Source organism: Manis javanica, chromosome 6 (genome assembly GCF_040802235.1).
Source record: "Manis javanica isolate MJ-LG chromosome 6, MJ_LKY, whole genome shotgun sequence".
In the NCBI taxonomy this organism is placed as follows: domain Eukaryota; kingdom Metazoa; phylum Chordata; class Mammalia; order Pholidota; family Manidae; genus Manis; species Manis javanica.
The window spans coordinates 119,647,431-119,672,591 of NC_133161.1; the positions used below are offsets into that span (position 1 = coordinate 119,647,431).

At 35.3% G+C, this 25,161-nt stretch overlaps 1 protein-coding gene across 14 annotated transcripts in view; it reads left to right on the forward strand.

The window, feature by feature from the left end:
* The window catches only part of CEP126 (centrosomal protein 126), a 156,882-nt gene that overhangs the window by 62,881 nt on the left and 68,840 nt on the right, over positions 1-25,161 (forward strand). For 8 of the 14 annotated variants that reach the window (XR_012132577.1, XR_012132578.1, XR_012132579.1 and 5 more), the window contains 4 exons: positions 11,021-11,133; positions 13,649-13,721; positions 14,641-14,850; positions 23,650-23,711. The exons of 1 other annotated variant lie outside the window; for it this stretch is intronic. Coding sequence is in view for 9 of the 13 variants with exons in the window: in XM_073239376.1 (XP_073095477.1) it covers positions 11,021-11,133; positions 13,649-13,721; positions 14,641-14,850; positions 23,650-23,711 (458 nt within the window). In the remaining 4 variants the exon portion in view is untranslated. Of the gene's footprint in view, positions 1-11,020; positions 11,134-13,648; positions 13,722-14,640; positions 14,851-15,347; positions 16,192-23,649; positions 23,712-25,161 lie in introns of those variants that run through there. 5 more of the 14 variants (XM_073239377.1, XM_073239378.1, XM_073239379.1 and 2 more) reach the window with 5 other exon arrangements.

The window sequence follows — 25,161 nt, forward strand, 5'->3', positions numbered from 1 at the left end:
TGAGTGGCATGTTGAAGTCTCCTAAAATAAATGCATTGCATTCTATTTCCTCCTTTAGTTCTGTTAGTATTTGTTTCACATATTCTGGTTCTCCTGTATTGGGTGCATATATATTTAGAATGGTTATATCCTCTTGTTGGACTTTATCGTTATATAATGTCCTTCTTTATATGTTGTTACTTTCTTTGTTTTGAAGTCTATTTTTTCTGATACTAGTACTGCAACCCCTGCTTTCTTCTCTCTGTTGTTTGCATGAAATATGTTTTTCCATCCCTTGACTTTTAGTCTCTTTATGTCTTTGGGTTTGAGGTGAGTTTCTTGTAAGCAGCATATAGATGGGTCTTGCTTTTTTATCCATTCTATTACTCTGTGTCTTTTGATTGGTGCATTAAGTCCATTTACATTTAGGGTGACTATTGAAAGGTATGTACTTATTACCATTGCAGGCTTTAGATTCGTGGTTACCGAAGGTTCAAGGTTAGCTTCTTTTGTATCTTACTGCCTAACTTAGCTTGCTTATTGAGCTGTTATATACACTGTCTGGAGATTCTTTTCTTCTCTCCCTTCTCATTCCTCCTCCTCCATTCTTTATATGTTCTTTGTTTTATTCTGTGCTCTTTCGTGTTTCCTTTAGCTTTTCGTGGGTAGTTGATTTTATCTTTTGCCCTTAGGTACTATTTGGTTGGTCTGCTTTCTTTGTTGTGAGTTTATTTTCTCTGGTCATGTCTGTTTAGTCTTAGGAGTGCTCCCATTTAGAATAGTCCCTCTAGAATACCCTGTAGAGGTGGTTTTTGGGAGGCAAATTCCCTCAACTTCTGCTTGTCTGGGAATTGTTTAACCCCTCCTTCATATTTAAATGATAATCGTGCTGGATACAGTATCCTTGGTTCAAGGCCCTTCTGTTTCATTGCATTAAATATATCATGCCATTCTTTTCTGGTCTGTAAGATTTCTGTTGAGAAGTCTGATGATAGCCTGATGGGTTTTCCTTTATAGGTGACCTTTTTCTTCTCTCTAGCTGCTTTTAAAACTCTGTCCTTGTCCTTGATCTTTGCCATTTTAATTATTATGTGTTTTGGTTTTTCCTGCTTGGGTCCTTTCTGTTGGGAGTTCTGTGTACTTCCATCATCTGATCGATTATTTCCTCCCCCAGTTTGGGGAAGTTTTCAGCAATTATTTCTTCAAAGACACTTTCTATCCCTTTTTCTCTCTCTTCTTCTTCTGGTACCCCTATAATGTGGATATTTTTCCTTTTGGATTGGTCACACAGTTCTCTTAATATTGTTTCATTCCTGGAGATCCTTTTATCTCCCTCTGTGTCAGCTTCTGTGCATTCCTGTTCTCTGGTTTCTATTCCATCCATGGCCTCTTGCATCTTATCAATGCTTATCTCTGCTTATCAGTGCTTACCTCTGCTTATCAATGCTTCCAAAGATTTTTTCACTTCTGTAATCTCCCTCCGGACATCGTCCCTTAGCTCTTGTATATTTCTCTGCATCTCCGTCAGCATGTTTATGATTTTTATTTTGAATTCTTTTTCAGGGAGACTGGTTAGGTCTGTCTCCTTCTCAGGTATTGTCTCTGTGTTCTTTGTCCACCTCAAATTCTGCCTTTTCATGGCGATAGAGCTAGTTTGCGGAGCTGGCACAAGTGACGGCTGGGAGAACGTCCCTTTTTGTTGGTTTGTGGCCTTCCTCTCCTGGGAGAACAGCGACCTCTAGTGACTTGTTTTGGGCAGCTGCACACAGACAGGGCTTCTGATTCTTGCCCGGTCACTATGGACTTTATCTCTGCTGTTGCTGTGGGCATGGCCTGCCTCGGGCTGCTACTCCGATATGGCAGATCCACATTGAAGGGGAAATGGCTGGGAGGCTGTTTATCTCCGTGAGGGGCATCTGAGCAGCCCTGCTATCCAGGGGATTAGGGTGCCTGGAGTTCCCCAGGATTCCCTGCTGCTGGGCTAAGTGTCCCGGTATGCTTCCATCCATCTGTGGGATCCCTGTCCCTTTAAGACTTCCAAAAAGCACTCACTTTTCTTTTTCCCTGGGGCACCAGCTGTGGGGACCCGCTCACAGGTCTTACTGTCCTTACTTACTTCCCTAGTTTTCAGCACCCCATGCATGCACTGTGTCTGTGCTCTGGTGCGGATGGCTAGGGCTGGGTGTTTAGCAGTCCTGGGCTCCCTCTCCCTCCCTGCTCCAACTCCTCTCCTCCCCCTGGGAGCTGGGGTGAGGGGCACTCGGGTCCCACCAGGCCGTGGCTTGTATCTTACCCCCTTCACAAGGTGCTGGGTTCTCGCAGGTGTGGATGTAGTCTGGCTGTTGTCCTGTGTCTTCTGGTTTCTCTTTTAGGAAGAGTTGTCTTTCTTGTATTTTCAAAAATATATGTGGTTTTGGGAGGAGATTTCCACTGCCCTACTCATGCCGCCATCTTGGCTCCCTCACACCACATTTTTTAAAAAGGATAAAAACACATGATCATCTCAGTACATGCTGCAAAAGCATTTGACAAAATTCAACATCCATTCATGATTAAACTCTCAATAAAATGGGTATAGAGTATATGTATCTCAACATAATAGAGGCCATATATAACAAATCCACAGCCAACATCATACTTAGCAAAAAGCTGAAAGCTTTTCTGCTAAGGTCAGGAACAAGACAAGGATGCTCACTCCCACCACTTTTATTCAACATAGTACTGGAGGTCCTTGCCACAGCAATCAGACAACACAAAAAGATAAAAGACATCCAAATTGGTAAGGAAGATGTAAAACTTAATCTTTGCAGAAGACTTGGTATTATACATAGAAAACCCTAAATACTCCACAAAAAAACTGTTAGAACAAATAACTGAATTCAGCAAAATTTCAAGATTCAAAATTAATACACAGAAATCAGTTGCATTCCTATACACTAATAACTGATTAGCAGAGGGAAATCAGGAAAAAAAACTCCATTTATAATTGTGTCAAAAAGAATAAAATACCTAGGAATAAACCTAACCAAGGAGGTGAAAGACCTATACCCTAAAAACTACAAGACACTCATGAGAGAACTTAAAGAAGACACCAATAAATGGAAATTCATCCTGTGCTCATGGATAGGATGAATTAATATTGTCCAAATGGCTAGCCTGCCTAAAGCAGTCTACAGATTCAGTGTAATCCCTTTCAAAATACCAACAGCATTCTCTAATGAACTAGAACAAATATTTCTAAAATTCATATGGAACAACAAAAGACCCTTAGTAACCAAAGCAATCCTGAGAAAGAAGAACAAAGCTAGGGAGATTATGCTACCTGACTTCAAGCTCTACTGCAAAGCCACAGTAATCAGAACAATTTGGTACTGGCACAAGAACAGACCCATATATCAATGATATAGAATAGAGAGGCCAGATATAAGCCCACACATATATGGTTAATTAATATACCATAAAGGAGCCATGGATATCCAATGCATAAACGACAGCCTCTTCAACAACTGGTGTTGGCAAAACTGGAGAGCTACATGTCAGAGAATGAAACTGGATTATTGTCTAACTCCATACAGAAAAGTAAACTCAAAATGGATTAAAGACCTGAATATAAGTTGTGAAACCATAAAACTCTTAAAAGAAAAAATAGGCAAAAATCTCTTGAACATTAGTATGAGCAATATTTTTCCTGGACACATCTCCTCACACAAGGGAAACAAAATAAAAAATGAACAAGTGGGACTATATCAAACTAAACATCTTCTGTACAGCAAAAGACATCATCATCAAAACAGGCATCCTACAGTATGGGAGAATATATTCATAAACAACTCATCTGATCCAGGAGCTAACATCCAAATATGTAAAGAACTCATATGACTCAACACCCAAAAAACAACCTGATTTAAAAAATGCACTCTTTCTCCAAAGAGGAAATATGAATGGACAACAAGCACATCATGCTCCACATCACTAATCAGAGAAATGCAAATCCAAGCCACCATAATATATCACCTCATACCAGTTAGAATGGCCACTATCCAAAAGACAAGAAATAACAAATGTTGGCCAGGATATGGAAAGACGCGAACCCTCCTACACCTTTGGTGGGAATGTAAATTTGTGCAACCTCTGTGGAAAGAAGTATGGAGGTTCCTCAAAAAACTAAAAATAGGAATACTATCTGATTCAGTATTTCCACTTCTAGGAATTTACCTGAAGAAAACAAAATCCCTGATTCAAAAAAACATATATACTATGTTTCTGTTCTCATTATTTGCAGTAGCAAAGACATGGAAGCAATCTAAATGTCATCAATAGATGAATGGATAAAGAAGATGTGGTACATATACATAGTGGAATATTATTCAGCCATAAGAAGAAAAGAAATCCTGCCATTTGCAACAACTTGATGGACGTAGAGGGTATAATGCTCAGTGAAATAAGCCAGGTAGAGAAAGACAAATATCATATAATTTCACTCATTTGTGGGATATAAAAACAAAGCAAAACAGAAGGAACAAAACAGCAGTAGACTCATATACTCTGAGGAGTGACTAGTAGTTACCAAGGGGGAGGGTTTGGGAAAGGGCAGGGAGGGAAGGAGGGGGATAAAGGTATACAATAATTTGCAATCACAATATGAGTTGGTCACGGGGACAATAGTACAGCATGGAGAATATAAGTACGTGATTCAGTAGCATCTTTTTATGTTGACAGTAACCACACTAGAGGGGGTGAGGATTTAATAATATGGGTAATTAAGATTATATATCAATAATACTTCAATTAGGAAAATATTAGCTAAAATTATGTTATTTCTTATTCTAAAAGTTCAGGAGCTCAATTACTAAGTTATTTTCTTGAAAGTTATAGCTTTATATTTGTAGTTATAGTATATTAACTGTATATGTATAGCTATATGTAGAATATGTATATATATGTATATGCTATAGTAACACATTAGATTCAATATTCAAACTCATTCTCCAATACATAATATCAGAACTAAAAATATTTTCATTTTTTCTCTGACCTGAATTCTTATCACTAATGCACACACAAACACACACAGACTTCCATGTACATTTGCATATCCATATTGAATTTTCCACCTTTCAACCTCAAGAAACTTCTTAACTATGCATTATTGTTACTTTGTGCCTTTGTAGATAATGTTATTTTTGACTCAGAGCCCTTTTACTTGGGAACATGATAATCCTTTAACACCAAGCTCAGGCATAAGCTTCTCTGTGAAACCTTTCTTGATTTTCACAGACACTCTGGCCTCTATGCTTTCATATAATTCTGTTTTTAGCTCTATATACAATTTAGTCATTTTGCTGTACTAATGTATTTAAATTGATCTCCATTCTTAAGACTAATGGAGTCTTAAGATTTTTTTATTGTACCTATGAATAGCAATTTTGAGCCTCTATCATATATATATATATATATATATATATATATATACACATACATATATATGCCATACACATGTATTACTGTTATTACTGTGCTGGCATATACATGAGCTTAAACAGAAATAGAAATTGTTACAGAGATATAGATGAAGTATGAACTTAATTTTTAAATTTTACAAATAATACATTTTAAGATAATAATTATTAAAATTTTATGTGTTAATTATAAAATACTTATTCTCTCACTTAACATTAATAACCCTCCAAATGTGAAGTTTCAAATGTCTTATCAGTTATGACTTCATTCCATACCATCATTAGCTAAAATCTCATAACACAGTATACATTTAGGGTAAGGTTGATTGTTTCAGATTTTTGATAATTTTTTATTTTCGGTCCTAACTTTGTTACAAATATATTTATACTGTCATTGTCATTATGTGGCAGAGAGTTTGTAATAAGAATAAGAGATGTGTCAGCTTAAAAAAAAACTTTTTTTAAGGTATCATTGATATACAATCTTATGAAGATTTCACACAAGCAACATTGTGGTTACAACATTCACCCATATTATCAAATAGCCCATACACACCCCATTGTAGTCATTGTCCATCAGCATAGTAAGATGCTATAGAGTCACTACTTGTCGTGTGATATACTGCCTTCCCCATGCCCCCCCATATTATGTGTGCAAACCATAACACCCCTTAATCCCCTTCTCACTCACTCCCTAGCCACCCTTTCCATCCCCTTTCCCTTTAGTAACCCCTAGGCTCTTCTTGGAGTCTGTGAATCTGCTGCTGTTTTGTTCCTTCAGTTTTGCTTTGTTGTTATACTCCACAAATGAGGGAAATCATTTGGTGCTTGTCTTTCTCCTCCTGGCTTATTTCACTGAGCATAATGCCCTCTAGCTCCATCCATGTTGTTGCAAATGGTAGGATTTGTTTTCTTCTTATGGCTGAATAACATTCCATTGTGTATGTGTACCACCTCTTCTTTATCCATTCATCTATTATTATGGACACTTAAGTTTCTTCCCTGTCTTGGCTATTGTAAATAGTGCTGCAATAAACATGAGGGTGCATGTGTCTTTTTGAACCTGAGATCTTGTTTTCTTTGGGTAAATTCCTAGGAGTGGAATTACTGGGTCAAGTGGTATTTCTATTTTTAGTTTTTTGTTCAAACTCCATATTGCTTTCCACAATGACTGAACCAATTTACATTCCCACCACAGTGTAGAAGAGTTCCCCTTTCTCTGAATCCTCGCCAGCATTTGTTGTTCCCTGTCTTTTGGATGTTGGCCATCCTAACTGCTATGAAGTGATATCTCATTGTGGTTTTCGTTTGCATTTCCCTGATGATTAATGATGTGGAGCATCTTTTCATTTGCCTGTTGGCCATTTGAATTTCTTCAGAAGAAATTCTGTTCATATTTCTTTTCTTTTTGGGTCAGTTTTGGAAGGTTGTATTTTTCAAGAAAGTTGTCCATTTCTTCTACATTATCCAATTTGTTAGCATATAATTTTTCATAGTATTCTCTTATAACTCTTTGTAGTTCTGTGGTGTCTGTAGTGATTTTTCCTTTCTCATTTCTGATTTTATGTGTGTAGACTCTTTTTTTTTCTTGATAAGTCTGGCTGGGGGTTCATCTATTTTATTAATTTTCTCAAAGAACCAGCTCCTGCTTTCATTGATTCTTTCTATTGTTGTTTTCTTCTCACTTTTATTTATTTCTGCTCTGATCTATTGTGTCCCTCCTTCTACTGACTTTGGGCCTCATTTGTTCTTCTTTGTCTACTTTCACTAATTGTGAGTTTAGACTGTTAATATGGGATAGTTCTTTCACGAGGTAAGCATGTATTGCAATACACTTTCCTCTTAAAACAGCCTTCACTGCATCCCACAGATGTTGCGGTGTTGAATTGTTTTCATTTGTCTCCATATATGGCTTGATCTGTTTTGGTCATGGATCCATTGATTATTTAGGTGCATGTTGTTAAACCTCCATGTGTTTATGGACTTTTTTGCTTTCTTTGCATCATTTATTTCTAGTTCCGTACCTTTGTAGTCTGAGAAGCAGGTTATCAAAATTTCAGTCTGAATTTTCTGAGACTCTTTTTGTAGCCTAGCATGTATTCTATTCTAAAAAATGCTCCATGTTCACTTGAGAAGAAGGTGTATCCTGCTGCTTTTGGGAAGTGCTCTGGAGATGTCTATTAGGTCCATTTGTTCTAGCATGTTGTTCAGTGCCTCTGTCTCCTCACTTATGTTCTGTCTGGTTGATCTGTCCTTTGCAGTGAGAGGTGTTTTGAAGTTTCCTGAAATGAATATGTTGCATTTTATTTCCCCCTTTAATTCCATTAGTATTTGTTTCATATATTTAGGTACTCATATATTGTGTACATAGATATTTGTAATGGTTATATTCCCTTGTTGGACTGATCCCTTTATCATTATGTAATGTCCTTCTTTGTCTCGTTACTTTCTTTGTCTTGAAGTTTAGTTTGTCTGATACAAGTATTGTAACTCCTCTTTTTTTCTCCCTATTAGTTGTACAAAATATCTTTTTCCATCCTTTCACTTTTAGTCTGTGTATGTCTTTGGGTTTGGAGTCTCTTGTAGATGAGTCTTGTTTATTATCTATTCTTAACTCTGTGTATTTTGATTGGTGCATTCAGTCAATTTACATTTAGGGTGATTATCAATAGATATATACTTATAGTCACTGTAGGATTTAGATTTGTGGTTACCAAAGGTTCAAGGGCAGCTTCTTTATGATCTAACAGTCTAACTTCCTTAACAAATGAAACCTAAAGAATTTTTCTCTCTCTTATTTTTTTCCTCCTCCACTCTTTATATGTCAGGTGTCATATTCTGCACTCTTTGTGTATCTCTTGACTGACTTTGTGGGTAGTTGATTTAACTTTGCATTTGCTTAGTAATTAATTGGTCTTCTTCCCTTACTGTGGTTTTATTTTCTTTGGTGTTGTTCTATTTAGCCTTAGGAGCACTTCCATCTATAGCAGTCCCTTTAAAATACACTGCAGAAATGCTTGTAGGAGGTAAATTCCCTCAACTTCTGCTCATCTGGAAATTGTTTAATTCCTGCTTTAAATTTAAATGATAATCTTTCCAGGTAGAATATTCTTGGGTTGAGGCCCTTCTGTTTCATTGCATTAAATATATCATGCCGCTCCCTTCTGGCCTGTAAGGTTTCTGCTGAGAAGTTTGATGGTAACCTGATGGGCTTTCCCTTGTACATGATCCTTTTTTGCTCTTTCACTGCTTTTAATACTCTCTTCCTGTCCTTGATCTTTGCCATTTTAATTATTATATGTCTTGGTGTTGTCTTCCTAGGGTCCCTTGTGTTAGGAGATCTGTGCACTTCCATGACCTGAGAGACTATTTCCTTCCCCAGATTGGGGAAGTTTTCAGCAATTATTTCCTCAAAAAGACTTTCTATCCCTTTTTCTCTCTTCTTCTTCTTCTGGTATCCCTGTAATGCAAATATTGTTCCATCTGTATTGGTCATACAGTTCTCTTATTATTCTTTCATTCCCAGAGATCTTTTTTTCCTCTCTGTGCCTCAGCTTGTTTTCCTGTTTTCTAATATCTATTTCATTTGCTGTATCCTCTACTTCATCTAATCTGCTTTTAAATCTCTCCATTGTATATTTTATTTCACATACTGCATTTTTAAAAGTTTCTATCTCTTTCTTGAAGTCCTCCCTGATATCTTGAATATTTTTCTGTAGCTCCATGAACATGTTTATGACTTTTATTTTGAAATCTGTATCAAGATCGGTTTCACTTAGCCTTCTTTCTAGTATTTGAGGGATTCTGTACAAAATCCTTTTGCTGTTTCATAATTATAATGATTACTATGGAATAATAACTTTATATAGGTGGTACTCTCTAGTGCCTAGAAGCTGTACTCTCTGGAGCTGTCCAGCACCTGGAGCAATGAAGGGTGGAGGGATTACAGGCACATGGGTGCCAGCACCCACCAGGAGGGAAGAGCACTTTCCTGCTTCCCAGCTGCAGTTCCTGCCCCCCTGCCCAGTCCAGTAGGCTGAGCATACCAGAAGAGGCCTCTGCCATGTGCCCCTGTAGCTGCCATAAGCAGGGTTGCCCTCTGGCTGGCCTTGTGCAATGGTGGGGTCAGCAGGTGTGCTGACCAGTGCCTGCCAAGAGAAAGTTGCAGCAGGTTGTGTATTCCAGTTGGGGACCTCAGCACTGCATTGCCAGCAGGATGATGGAACATCTGAAGCTCCTGCAAGTTCCCAACCTGCTGGGCGGAGTGTGCCGGGATGATTTTGTCCACCTGTCCTTTCTCCTGAGCAGCAAGTTCTGTGTAATCCTTGCCACTTTAGCACCCTTCTCACTGTTGGGAAGCCTTTCAAAGTGCCCGCCTTTTTTTGTCCTGGAGTTGTGGGTTTGGGGTATCTGTTCTCCACAAGTGACTGTAATCTCAGTTGCTCTGAGAATTCAGCCTGTCTTTTCTTTCCAACCCCTCTAATCTCCAGAATGCCATGTAACGTGGGTTTGTGCTCCTGGAGCAGATCTCCAGAACTGGGTGTTTAGTACTCCTTGGCTTCTACTTCCTCCCCACTTTGTTTCTCTTCCTCCCACCTGTGAGCTGGGTTGGAGAGGACTTGGGTCCCATGGATCACAGCTTTGCTACTTTACCCTTTTCTGTGAGGTCTTCTCTTTTCCCCAGATGTAGGCAGTCTGTTGCAGTCTTTTGGTCACTCTTTCAGACTTAGTTGTATTTGCTATATTTTCATGTTATATGTGGTTTTGGGAAGAAGTTTCTGCCTCTCTTCTCACACCATCATTTTCCCTGCTCAGCTCTGCATATTTCTTATTCACCTGTGCTTGCATTGTTAATATTATCTTTGATCTATAATTTTCAAGAATAAGTGTTTAATTAGTCATACAAAAAGCATAGAAAAATAATATAATAATGCCCATGTACCCACCACTCACCTTAAACAATAAAACATTACATATAAAATGGAAGCCCTACAAAAGTCTTTTTTAGCCTCTTTCCCATTTTGTGGAGACTTACTTAGATACTACAAGATGCCCATAAATCCGCTTATCAGGGCGCACATAAAATGTAGTACATTCCAAGAAGCAACATAGCACCAAGGAATGATACCCCGCCCACCTTTCACAATGAGAACCTCTACTCTTCCTCCAAAGTAACTTTGCATAATGTATGCAACATATGACCACCTGCCTTGCAAACTGACAAGAGTGCCAGTATTGATTATATTTTACTATAGTAAAGTTTAATTTCTAATTTTTAGGTAATAAATATAAATTGGAATTCTGATTTTCTTCTGCAGAGCAGTGATTATTTTGCAAATTCTTCTGGTGTTCTAGCCTCACACTATGGAGGTCACTGCTCTAACCATAAACCCCTCAGAGATTTTAATTCATTATAGTTGTGCTGTTCACAGTACATATAAAGCTCAATAAATGTTTGCTGAAGGAATGGATGAAACTTATAGCTCTCTGTGATGTCTGTAGCTAACTTGAAACTTTGCAGTAGATATATATTATCTACTCAAATTGTATACATTTTGACATTGTGCTGGCCTTTGTTTAAGATTCTACTGTTAGAAGAAGAAAACAAATTATTGAAAATAAGCAGAGAAGTCTTTTAGAATGCAAAAGACAAAACCCTGGATCTATAGGAGAGAAGTACAGTGCACAAGTTCATGTAAGTACAGTATTAGTAAACATCCCTATTTAATAATGAAAAATGCTTGAAAAACAGAGTATTGTCAAAGAATTGTGCTCTTGCAATAAACTGTGGGCCACAATTACAAATACAAGTATATCCAAAGCCACTGTAAAGCAGCCTCGCAATTATTGTACTACACTTATTTTCTATATCCTAATTAGCCTTGTGGTCAGTTAACTAATGAAGATTTTAAACCAACTTTAAGAAGTTGGTTTATTTTTATTTTATTATTTATAGTCAACTCTGGAAAAAACAGATTATTTACAACAAACTTCTTTAAATATATATGAAAAAAAGAAAACGAATTACAACCATGGATAGAAGAAGCAACTATGCTAATCATAAAGACTAATTTAGTTCCATGTGTTTAAATATCCTCTTTGGATTTCAGCTTCCTAGAAAATATGGCAAAAAAGAATATAGGATGAGTTATATAGTTCTCAGGAGATACTGATAATGATGTTAATTTGAAGTAAACTATATTAAGAATCATTTCCATTGAGGATCTTCTGTAGGGGCTTTGAAGTTTATAATGGATAGATCCCTATAACAGTCAAAAACAAATGAATAAGGAATTTCGTATGGCTGTTTGAAATAGAGATCTTCAATAACGGTCAAAAGCATAATAATATGAACTTTGAAGTTAGTGGGGGTAATTCTGTGAGAGCTAAGTAAATCTAATCTAAATATGACATTTTCTAGAAACATCAATAACTGAATTTAAAATATTAAAATACCTAGATGGATGAGTGAATGGCATTTCATTTGGAGTTTTTACTTTAAATATCACTTCTGATCTTTTTAATGAAATTATAATAGAGTTCCTTATGAAGAACTTATATCCAGGTTATAGGTTGAATGTCCTATTATTCGTATGTTATAGAAATATTGATTTTTGTCTGGAGAAGATTATTAATATGGAGAACAGTCAATCATTAAATATTCTTATTAGCAAAATCAAAGTCATTTAGTTATACATTTATGTAAATAAAGCCAATTACCAATAAATTCTTGTTGCTTAATAGCACAGTACTTAATTACAAACATAACTTCCTGATTATAAATATAATAATGCCAATTAGTCCTGTCTTTTTAACTTCCATGTTCACATCAGACATCTCAAAATCTGTAAAGTGAACTAATTTTTTATCTGTATTTTTTTATTTTTAATTAATACATTTTAAACATTACAGTAATATGTAGTTGTTATACATATTATGTTAATATACATATTAATACAAAAAAATTAATTAAGTTTTAAGTGGCAGTTATTAATGCTGTCTCTAAATTCATCTTTATTTGTCTGGGTCTTATTCTGCTCTGCTATCTTGCTGCTTTGCATTCTTACAATCTTTAGAATCCACTTTTGTCCTTCTTTCCAGAAGCCTCACTTCAGTTTTCTCATACACATCTTTCACTCACACACCCTCTTATATATCTTACAAAGTCGTGTTACCTTTAGGTCAGTGTTGCTGAATCAAAATCAAGCTTTGAAGTCTAATTTTTTCATCCCTATTGTTTTGTTTTGATTTTTGGTTTTTGTTTTGTTTTAACTTGAGAGCCTAAGCAAGGGTTCAGTTACTATCGCAGTGGCCACCTTCACCTTGTATTAGGAAAGGTATTTTATCATACTAGATTTTTCCAGACCACTACTTCTATACGGAGAAAATTAAAAGAGATCAATGAAAGATTTTTTTTAAAAAAAGCACAGTTGCCATTTTTACCTGGGTCTCAGTCCAAGGTCTCTCACATCTTTAATGGAGATGAGGCAAGGCCATGAGTGCTACTGAAGGAGGGCTGTTTCAGAAACCTGCATCAATTGCTCCTCAGATCAGACCGAACCTAGGCTAGGTGAAGTGATAACCAGGCAATTTTATCTAAAAGAAACAGTTCTTAAAATGGAACAAAATGTGAGTAAGTGAAGCAAAGTAGACCCTTTCCAGGGAAGGAGAGAGGGTATCCCTCAGAGGGTGTAGAATGAGGGTGGTAATTGCCAGTGCTCTGGGATTTCCCGTTTCTGGGTTCTATGCAGCGCTGAAGCGGCTATTTCTATTTTAAGTTTAGTCATCTAAGATACTGACGTATCCTTAGCATTAGCAATAATCAGAAGCTTTTGGCTAGTAGTTGTGACTCACCCTTACAATGATAAATTAATTAGGTTATAAACTTCAGGTAATTTTTTTACCTTTCCTTTAGCTCCTTTGATAGCCACGCAACTTAATTCTCTCTTCCAAACATCCCAGACAACACTGCAGCCTGAAAACTTTCCAAAATTGACATAAAACATTTTTTTAAATATTCAGGTACCATAGAAAGACCTTATTCCAGGAATTCTTAACCTTGACTCCAAAAATATATACATTATAAAAGTTACATGAACAGTGATAGCTGAAAATATATACAGTATTATAAAAGTTTTTTACAAGTCAATGTACATATCATAGATTTTAAATATGGAATTATGTTCTGATTTAATATTCTAATTTTATAGAATTTTGGACAAAGTGTCCAGCTAAGTTCAAGTGAGCCAAAACAAACAAGTGGTACTTCTAATTTTGAAGAAGGTATGTTTTAGTTTAAACATTTTTGTCTGAGCTCTTCACAGTGATTTCATTTATATTTTTTTCACCCAAGTATTTACATATTATGTAACTGTTAAACCACCATTTGGAACATGAACTCTCCTTACCCTGCACATTCAGGTTTTTGCCAGTTCTTCTTTATTCTAAATAATACATATAGAACATCTTTCTATATCAAGTTTTTTCCTGGCTTTTTAATTATTTCCATAAGATAAATTATCAGAATTAACATTATAGTATTTTGCATATAACTGGTACCCAGTAAATATTTGTTGAATGAATGTGTAAAATGAATACTGGATCAAAGGAAATAAGATTGTTATGTCTTTTTACACATATTCCTGAAGTATTTTCCTGAAAAGTATTATCATTCAAAATTCTCCTAGGGTATATGCCAACTATACAGAATAGAAATGAGGTAGAATCATTTCTATTATTTGCTTATATGACAGGCAAAGAAATGGTATTTTTTGTTTTGATTTTGTAACATCTTTTAGTAACAGTATGCTTAGTTGCTTTTGTAAATATAAATATATATTTGTGGTGAATTATTCCTTTATATTTTTTTCTCTGTAGATATAGGAGTTTGGTATTTTCCTATCTACTTCTGCAAATTCTTTAAACATGAGGAGTTCTAATCCTTATATTAGTTGAAAAATTTTTTACTACTTTATTATTTACATTTTATTCTGCTTATTTTGTATTTTCACATATAGAAGTCTTACTTTTTATTTTTTAATTCAACAAATGACTTATTGAGAGCTAATTTCCTGCCTACAAATGCAAAGTAGTAGACTTACAAGGCTTCTGCTGTGAAATGAAACATACAGGCTTATATAGTGAAGGGCTGATCCCAAAGACAAAAAGAGATCAAGGAATAATTAATATAAAGTTTCTGTAGTTTCAGATAGTACTTCGGAGTTTTTGATGGCTGAAAGCCTAGTGAAAACTTTAGTGCCTGAGAATGAAATTCTAACTGTCATGAATAGCAGTCAGCTACAGAAATCAGATATGGCTTTAAATAAAACCCAGCCACTCAACATCTGTGCACTATCAATTGAAGAACAGAAGATCCTACAGTCCCTTAATCATCTCAATGAAAGGTTACAATGTAAGTATGGAAGAACACCTCTTGTAAAAAGTAAAAATGTTGTATTAAACAAATTTAATTTGAAGTTTAATTTAAAAATTAGAAATAAAAATACAAAATGTATTCAGATTATTACCTACCTCAATCAAGTATATAATGATTAAAAATACATTTGAATATACCATGCTATTCAAGTATATCACACTATGTCATTATGGCGATGCCAATTTCTTTGTCAGGCTTAACTATCTTTTAGGAATGTAAGGATACACTTCCATTTCAGCAATGTGACAGACTAGGTCACTATACTGGCCATACATCAAAAACAACCATAAATTCTGGAATAAGTACCTTAAAAATTTTAAGTATAGCAATAAGCTGTTAAGAATATAAGGAATTTTTAAGACCAGGAACTGTATGTAGATAAGAACCCAGAAAGATAAGGAGACTGCAACAACTAACTTTTTGTCTTGAGGGCATTTAACCCACAGAATGAAAATGAGCTTTGTTTTTCATAGCCTCACAGAAAAATAGAAAAAGAAGACAAAACTCAGGGACTCCTCAAGATGAGTAGTTTCATGGAGGATCCTCCCCAGTAAAATTGGGCCTCAAAAGAAGCTGCACCTTGCAGACAGACATTCACACAGAGACAAGAGAGAGAAATGAAAAAAGCTTGCACATCTTGAATGTCAGTACTGAACAGATGAGGGGTGAAGACATGTAAGCTTTTTTTCACCCCTTTCTCTGTCTCTCTGTGTGTATCTGTCCATGTAAGATGTAGCTCTTTCTCTAAGAGATTTTGTTAACAGCAGACTCTTATTAAGAAAATTCTGAGGAATGCACTGCAGAAGACTGAAATCTTGGACGTCTGAAAGTGTAAATTTGAACATTGTATAAAATAAATGTAATAAAGTAATGTGTGTTTCAAAGAGAAAAAGTTAGAATTAAAATATGTATCAAAAAATGCATAAGTTAAGAGTATTTATATGGTATTAAAGTGTACTAGGATTCTTAAATTGTTAAGGAATTGGGTAAAGATATAGGTTAAACTTTAGGTGTTGATAAATGAAGTATGCTTCTGGTAATTTTGAGGGTCACAAATAAAGGAGTAGAAATAAACAACTTCCAAACTTGTAGAGAAGAAAAGAGAAAAATAAACATAGAAAATATAGGAAAAAGAAATACTATACTATAAGATGGTATCTACAAATATAAATAAATATAAATGGATTAAATGTTACATTTAAAAGAGAGATTGTTAGATGAAACTTTATAATGCTGCTTTATATTACTGTCAAACAAAATTGACTATAAAGCTGAAAGTGTTAGTAGACATAAAAACATTACTTGATGATGAAGGAATAAAGTATTTTTAAATTAAGGTATGTACTTTTTTTAGACATTGATTTTAATTGAGGAGAAATATATAAATCATTTTCATTTTATATCTATCTATGAGCATAGCCTCAAAATACATAAAACGTTTTTTAACCATGGTAGGAAATTTTTCTTTTTTACATTGTCAGTAATTGATAGAACAAATAGACAACAAATCAAATAGATGTATATGAATCAATCATTAATAGACTTGATCAAAGGCACACATTCTTTGCAAGCATACATAGGAACATTTCTAAAACTGGACCTTATATTATACTATGAAACAATCCTGACACGTTTCAAAGATTGGAGTTATTCACATCCTCTGACCACAATGCAATTTAGATAAAAATAAATAATGAAAATATAACCATTAAAAAACACATTTCTAAATAAATCCTGATTCTAAAAATACACCATAATAAAAATTATAAAATATTTATACATGAACAATAATAAAAATATTTTATATATGTATATATTTATCAGGGTCTCTCAACCTTGGCACTACTAACATTTGGGAACAGATAATTCTTTGTTTTATTGGGGGGCTGTCTTGTGCATTGTAAGATGTTTAGCAGCTTCCCTGGCCTCCACCCACTAGATGCCGTAGTACCTCCCAGTCATGACAAGTATTTCCACGCATTGCCAAATGCCCCCTGGGTAACAAAAACTTACCTGTGGTTGAGAACCACTGAGTATATATATATATATGTGGCCCTTGAACAACACAAGGGTCAGAGGCGCCAACCCCTGCAGTCTAAAATCCATGTATAATGTTTGATTACCCAAAAATTTAACTACTAATAGCCTACTGTTGAGCAGAAGCCTTAGCAATAACAGCTGATTAACACATATTTTGTATGTTATATATACTATATGCTGAATCTTAGAGTAAGCAAAGGAAAGAAATGTTTTTTCAAATTGTCACAAATTTCCAAAAAAATTATATTCCAGTATATTTATTGAAAAAAGTTCACATACAGATGAACCCACACAGTTCACACCTATGTTGTTCAAGGTTCAACTGTATATTTGTATATACATGTATAATGCATACATATAAACATACATTTATGTATTGTGTGTGTGCTTATATTCCACTTCTTTGTAAAATGTAAAAAGCTGGACTGTGTCAATCCCACCCTAAGAATAAGAAAAAGCAGATAAATGACAAAAGCATATTTTTCTTGAACCCATTAGAGCTGAAGTCATAGCACAGCCAAGTAGCCTGGCATCCAAAGAAAGACAGGAACTTCCAAGGGGAGAAAGGACATGACCATTGGCTCACTGATGGCAGAGAATGGGAGAAAGAAATGGGTTCCCTAGAAGCTAATACTAAGAATTCAACTGAAATTTTCAACAAATTACTAAAAGATAAACGTAAACTACTGTGAAAATATAAAACCCCTGGGCACCACAGGCACGAAAAGAGTTCACACCCATTTACAGGTTCTTCTCCATGAACCTACACTATGGATTTATGACAAAAATAAGGGCAAAGCAGGAGGCTGTGGAAATCCTTCTTCAGCCATTGCTGTAGGAAATGCATGAAGCCCTATGCAGAACAGTCTCTCCTACAGAATAAAGGCTGTAAGATACTGGGATAGAGGCAGCAAACTTTTCAATCTGCCCCCAGGTCACAGGTGAAAGTTTACTGGGGGTAGGCAAAAGCAAAAAGCTTCCACTCCTGGGAGGAGCAAGAAACAGGCATGGACTTAGATCATTAGAGGTATTTTACTGTAGGAAGAAAGACACAAAATTCTTTTGCACAAAACTTGAGCAAAAGATACCAGGCAAAGTTGACTATGATGAGGAGGAACTGGATGGCTAAGAAGGCACAGAAGATATGCGTAAGGCTGAGTGAGCTTAGACTGTGACAGGAGGAAACGTCCCTATTCCCCCACCACAGGACAAGCAAGTACCAAGTCATAGGTAAGAGAAATCTGCAACTGGAAGAGAGACAAGGACACAGTGAAGGAAAAAACTAAACAACCCCATGAACCCTGCAGAAGCATAAAATAACACTAGAGGAATTTGAAAACAGTGATTTACTTAATGTAACCATTGCAACAACAAAACCCAAACCGAGCTCGATTCCTGAAAATTGATTGCACACACACACACACACCAATTATCTAGCAGAAGCAGCATGCCTGTTTCCAGCCACCAATACTATTTATCTCAGCACCTGTTATTCTAAACACAAGGCCAGTGTTCAGTAAAAAGTTATGAAACACACAAAAAATAAGAAAAACACTCACTGTCAAGGGATAAAATAATCAACAAACTGAGACACAGAGATAATGCAGATGCTGGAACTATCAGACAGGTAATTTTAAGTAACTATAATATGTTAGCAGTTATAGTAGAAGAGGTGGACAATGTGGGAAACATAGACAACATGCATAAAAAGATGGAAATTTCAGCAAAGAGACGGAAACCATAAGAAAGAGTCAAATACAAATGTGAGAAATAAAAGCATTGTAACAAATGAAAGATATTTGTATAGGTTCATCAGTACATTCAACACAACTGAGAAAAGAATCAATGAATTTAAAGATAGGTAATGGAAAATTTCCAAACTGTAACACCAAGAGAGAAAACAGAAAGGAGTGGGGATGGAAGGGCCAGAACAGAAGACCCAAGAGCTGTGGGACAATATCAACCAGTCTAACAAGCAGGTCATTATAATCCTAATGTGAGGAACTGCAACCTTCTTGTGCTGAGAGAAGGAGCCACTGATCTTGTAAGAAGTTGGATTTAGTCAAAGCCTCTCTCACATGGGGTGAAAACCTGTTCCTGGACCCCAGAAAGTAAAATAAAAGAGAAGCTATGAAAAACTTTGAGGGTCATTTTCACACAAGTTGTTTGTCACTCCATATTGGAAAAGTTGAATACCAAATAGAAATTAAATTTAATCCTATCAAATATGATACACAAAAATCAGTTCCAAGGTGAATATAAATGTGAAAGAAAATTATACATAAATCTTTTAGGAAACAATATTAAAAAATTTTTTTACTAACCTCTGATAAGGAAAGATTTCCTAGGTGGAGCAAAATGAGCATAATCTATAGAGGAGAAAAATTAATAAATTTGATTATAATTATAAACTTTATATCAAGACATCATTAAAAAAATAAGAAGACAGGCCACAAAGTGATATAAAATATTTATTATAATACATAGAAAAAGACTCATTCAAAATATATAAAGAATTCCTATAAGTCAATAAGAAAATAACTCAGTAGAGAAATAGTGGGGGCAGGGGGGAATGACTTGCAGGAAAGGAAAGGAAAATGACATTTAACATTGATAGATGTCCACTACATGAATAACAAATGCAAATTAAAACAATGAGATACAGTAATACAGGCATGCCTCATTTTATTGCAGTTGTTTTATTGCATTGCACAGATATTTGTGTTTTTTACAAATTGAAGGTTTGTGGCAACCCTGCATCAAGTAAGTTTATCTCAGCACCATTTTTACAACATGGTTTGCTCTCTTCATGTCTCTGTCACATTTTGGTAATTCTCTCAATATTTCAAACTTTTTCATTATTACTTGTTATGGTGATCTGTGATCAGCGATCTTTGATGTTACTATTGTAATTGTTTTGCAGTACCATGAACTGTACCCATATAAAAAGATGGTAAACTGAAGTATGGTAGTCACACACACACACACACACACACAAAGACTTTATCATGCATAGGAATAAGAACTTAAGCTCAAAAGAATCAAGAGGATAGATGTTTTAAAAAAAATTCTGTGAATATAAGGTTAACAGAATTATGTAGACAAAAGAAGTCTAGGTGCTTGATTGAAATTAATTAACATTTATATTTTTTTAATGGAGCCAAACTCATTTTATATGTGTACACCTCTTCAGTAAAAGAACTGAATGCAGATGGCTGGGGTAAGAAAAAAAGTACTCATTAAAATGTTGCTCATTAAAAATCAAAAAAAAAAAAAGATGGTGAACTTAATTGATAAATGTGTATGTTCTGCTTGCTGCATGGACTGGCTGTTCCCCTGACTCTCTCCCTCTCTTTAGATTTCCTTATTCTCTGAGATACAATAATATTGAAATTAGGCCAATGAATAAGCCTACTATGACCCATAAGTGTTCAAATAAAAGGAAGAGTTACACATCTCTCTCTTTATATCAAAAGTTAGAAATGACTAAGATTAGTGAGGAAGGCATGTCAAAAGCCAAGTAGGCCAAAAGCTAGGCCTCTTGCACCGAACAGCCAAGTTGTGAATGTAAAGGAAGGGTTCTTGAAGGGAATTAAAAGTGCTGCTCCAGTGAACACATGAATGCTAAGAAAGCAAAACAGCCTTACTGCTCATACAGAGAGGGTGTTAGTAGGCTGGACAGAAGATCAAACTGGATACAATATTCCCTTAAACCAAAGCCCAATCCGGAGCAAGGCCCTAACTCTCTTCAATTCTAGGAAGGCTGAGAGAGAGAATGAGGCTGCAGAAGAAAGTTGCAAGCTGGCAGAGGTTGGTTCATGAGGTTTAAAGAAAAAGTCATCCTCCTAACAGAAAAGTGCAAGCTGAAGCAACAAGTGCTGATGTGGAAGCTGCTGCAAGTTCTCTAGAATATCTGGTAAAGATAGTTAATGAAGGTGGCTTTGCTAAACAGATTTTGATTGTAAACAGAACAGCCTTCTTTTGGAAGAAGATGCTATCTAGAACTTTAATAGCGAGGGAACAGAAGTCAATGCCTGGCTTCAAAGCTTCAAAGGGCAGTCTGACTTGGTTGTTGGGGGCTAATGCAGCAGCCAGTGATTTTAAGGTGAAGCCAATGCTCATTTACCATTCTGAAAACCCTAGGGCTTTTCAAAATTATGCTAAATCTACTCTGCTTGTGCTCTATAAATGGAATGATAGAGCCTGGGTGTCAGTACATCTGTTTACAACATGGTTTACTGACTCTTTTAAGATCACTATTAAGACCTACTGCTCAGAAAAAAAATTGCCTTTCAAAATAGTATGTTCATTGACAATGCACCTGGTTACTCAAGAGCTCTGATGGAAATGTACAAGGGATGAATGTCGTTTTTGTGCCTGCTAACAACATCCATTCTGTAGGCCATGGATCAAGAAGTATTTTCAACATTTAATTATTATTCTTTAAGAAATACATTTCATAAGGCTGTAACTGCCATGATTCCTCTGGGGGACATGGGCAAAGTAAATTGAAGACCCTCTGGAAAGGATCCACTATTCTAGATGCCATTAGGAAGGGGTCAAAATATCAACATTAAACAGGAGATTGGAAGATGTTGATTCCAGCCCTCATGGATGATTCTGAGGGACTCAACACTTCAGTGGAGGAAGTAACTGCAGATGTGGAAATAGCAAGAGAACTAGAATTAGAAGTGGAACCTGAAGATGTAACTGAATTGCTGTGATCTCATGATGAAACTTAAACAGATGAGAAGTTGCTTCTTATAGAGGACAAAGAAAATCGTTTTTTGAGTTGGAATCTACTCCTGGTGAAGATGGTCTTAAGATTGTTGGAATGACAACAAAGGATTTAGACTATTACATAACCTAGCTGATAAAGCAGAGGCAGGGTTTGACAGGATTGACTCCAACTTTTGAAAGAAGTTCTGTGGGTAAAATGCTATCAAATGGCATCGCATGCTCAGAGAAATCGTTTGTGAAAGGAAGAGTCCGTTGATGTGGCAAACTTCATTGTTGTCTTATTTTAAGAAATTACCACAGCCACCCAACCTTCAGCAACCACCATCCTGATCAGTCAACATCATCAATATCGCGGCAAGAGCCTCCACCAGCAAAAAGATTGACTCACTGAAATCTCAGATGATGGTTAGCGTTTTTTAGCAATAAAGTATTTTTGAGGTGTGTACATTGTTTCATTTACATATAATGCTATTGCACATGTAATGACTACAATATAGTTTATACATAACTTTTATGTGCACTGGGAAACCAAAAATTTCTTTTCACTCATTATCACAATATTCACTTTATTGCTGTGGTCTGGTACCAAACATGCAATATCTCCAAGATCTGCCTGTATGCTCATCAGGACATAAGAGTAAAAACCTGGCAGTGCTGTGCTGGTAAAGACATGCAGTAACTGGAGCTCTCATATAATTCTGGTGGGAGTGTAAACTGGTGCAATCTCTTTGGGAAATGTTTGCCACCACCTAATAAATTGAACATGGACATACCCTACAACCCAGAGAAAAATTTCACTTCTACTGCATACCCTAGAGAAAATCCTGCAGAAGTGCATCAAGGACATGTATAAGTATATAGAGATCATTATTGTTTATAAAAGTTGAAAACATCTAAACATGGTATATTCATGTGTTGGAATACTATTCAGCAAGGAAAATAACAAACTACAGGTGCACACATCATCATGGATGTATCTAAATAATATATAATTTTGAGCAAAATAAGGCAAATTATGTAAGAATAAAGATAATACAATTCCATTTATGTGAAGTTCAGGATAGGAAAATTAAACTATTATTTGGGGGATGTATAAATATGTGTTAAAACCATAAAGAAACAAAGTGAATATAGTGGATACTGATGGGCAAAGTAAGGGAATGCAGTCCACGGGGCACTGTGGAGGTAGGGAGCGCCAAGAAGCTTCCAAAGTAGTGATAGTGCTCAAATTCCTTAACCTAGGGGATTAAACAGACATTAGGTTTATTATTAACTATAATATGCTTTTATGTTTTATATACTCTATGTGTTAATTTCAAAATTAAAGATTTTAAATTATATATTAATAAAAAGCGGGATGCTACAACCACAAAAAAGTAATACAGAACTAAAGCTGTAAGTTTAAGATGTAAAATTATTCAGATAAAGTGAAAAACCTCAAGTCCTTTTTCTTTTGGAGACTTTTTTTTCTATTAGATACTTCCACATATTTAAAATGCTACACTACAAGATTCTGCCTGAAATCTTTTTTCTTTTCCCATATATTTGCTACTGTATGAACAAAAGCCTAAACACTGAAAAGGCAACAGTTGACCAACTTACTCAACTTTTTTGTATTTCAATAGCTAAATAAACATTTCCTCTTTCCTGAGATGTTCCAAGAATGAAATTCATTTCTTGTTTTTTTTCAAGAAGGAAGAAAAACTAAAAAGGAAAGAAAACCTAGCATTTGAATAAAGATTATTATAGAATAGTCAAAGTACTAGGAATTCCTTTTTTCAACATAAGTTTTATGTAATTGTTTTAATGAGATTACTTCTATTCCCTAACCTAATTAAAGCATAAAGACTGTTTCTGGGGACAATAGGGGGGAAAAGGTCTCTTAATTTGAAGTACTTTGACACATCAGAATTTTTTATTTGATTCTTTGGTCACTCTTCTCTATCAATATACAGAGCTAAATTATTTTTGTATCATGGTATAATTATATTCCAGATGTGCAAGAAACCATTTGCAAAAAACGATCCATGAAAAATACCTTACAAACAACATTTCTGGTAAGTACTTTAAGAAGCTGGGTTTTTTTCTCTTGTTTTAGGAAACTTCATGATTTTAAGTGTAAGAATCCTGTATTTAAGTTAATTTTTCCTAAGATTGGCTTTTAGGGAGTTTTTTTTCTCCCCAATCAACTCTAAATTATAAGATGTTTTGTTAGCATCAAACAAATATCCTTTCATTTTTAAAAGTCATAATGTGAAGATTTTTATATCCGGAGTACTTCCTTCATCAGTCATGGAAACAGCAACACAGGCATCAATGCACTACTCCTTAAATAGTTTCAGATATGTAGCCTAACTGGAAAGTTGTTTACATTGGTAATAATCCCATACTTGCCAATATCCCTTCCATGCCTTCAGCAATCAAAACTAGACACTACTATTTTAAATTTTTTTCTTTTTGCCTTGACACTGGATTCTGGTAAAGATACACATATAAATGAAAAACAGTCATTGCATTCAAGAATTTTCAGTCTACCAGGGAGAAAGACACACATGGATATTATATACAAACAACTGTGATACAAGGTAAGATAAGACTCTTAGGAAATCACAGAAGGAAGAAATCATATCTAGCTAGAGATGATCAGGAGACATTCAGGTCTATAGAAAAGGTATCCTCAAACTAAGTTTGTATTCTCACAACCCTCAATTTAGATGTTCAACAAAGACCTGTTTTATTAGAGAATAAACTGGATGCTTCTCTGCTGCTTTTCATCATGTGCCCTCAGTTCTGAAATCTTGATAGGGAAAAGTAAAATTAATAAGCAAGCATACTTCATTTCTTATTATTTGCTTTTATATAAAGTTATACATTTCTTACCCATTGTTTCAGATTTTTGCTCTGTGCTGTGTGTAGTAGTGAATAATAGAAGAAAGAGGCTGCCCCTGCCCTCATGGAGCTTATTTACCTCTGGATGTGCAGGTCTGAGGAGTGGCCTCTTCAGTGTGGTATTTTGATGTTGTGATTTTTAGACACAGCACTTTTGGCAACGGCCACTTTGCTGATTTTTTTTCATGGTTACTGCTTACATCCTAGTTTGGTTTTTTGCTCAGTTTTTCATCTCCACCAATTTATCAATTTAAGTAATTTTTTCCGTGATAATTTTTCTGGGTATGAATTTTAAATCATGATTTTCTGTCATTTGTGATGTTAGGATTTGTATTTCACTTCAGTAAGATAAGACCCGTAGTGACTGAAATCAGTCTTCTATACACTTCAACTCATCTTGAAAACAGTGTACTAACCACAAACAACCAACTGAGCCTGAATTGTAAACACTACTCAATAGGGAGAAAAAGTTTCCTAGTCAGCAAATTATCCTGTTGTGCATATTGATGCACTGTGTCATCATATTGTTAGAGCATCTGACTAATAAATTAAGAGCTGATGGTGTGGATTATGGACTACTGGTAAACTTGAAATCATTTTTATCTTATCTTTTTAATT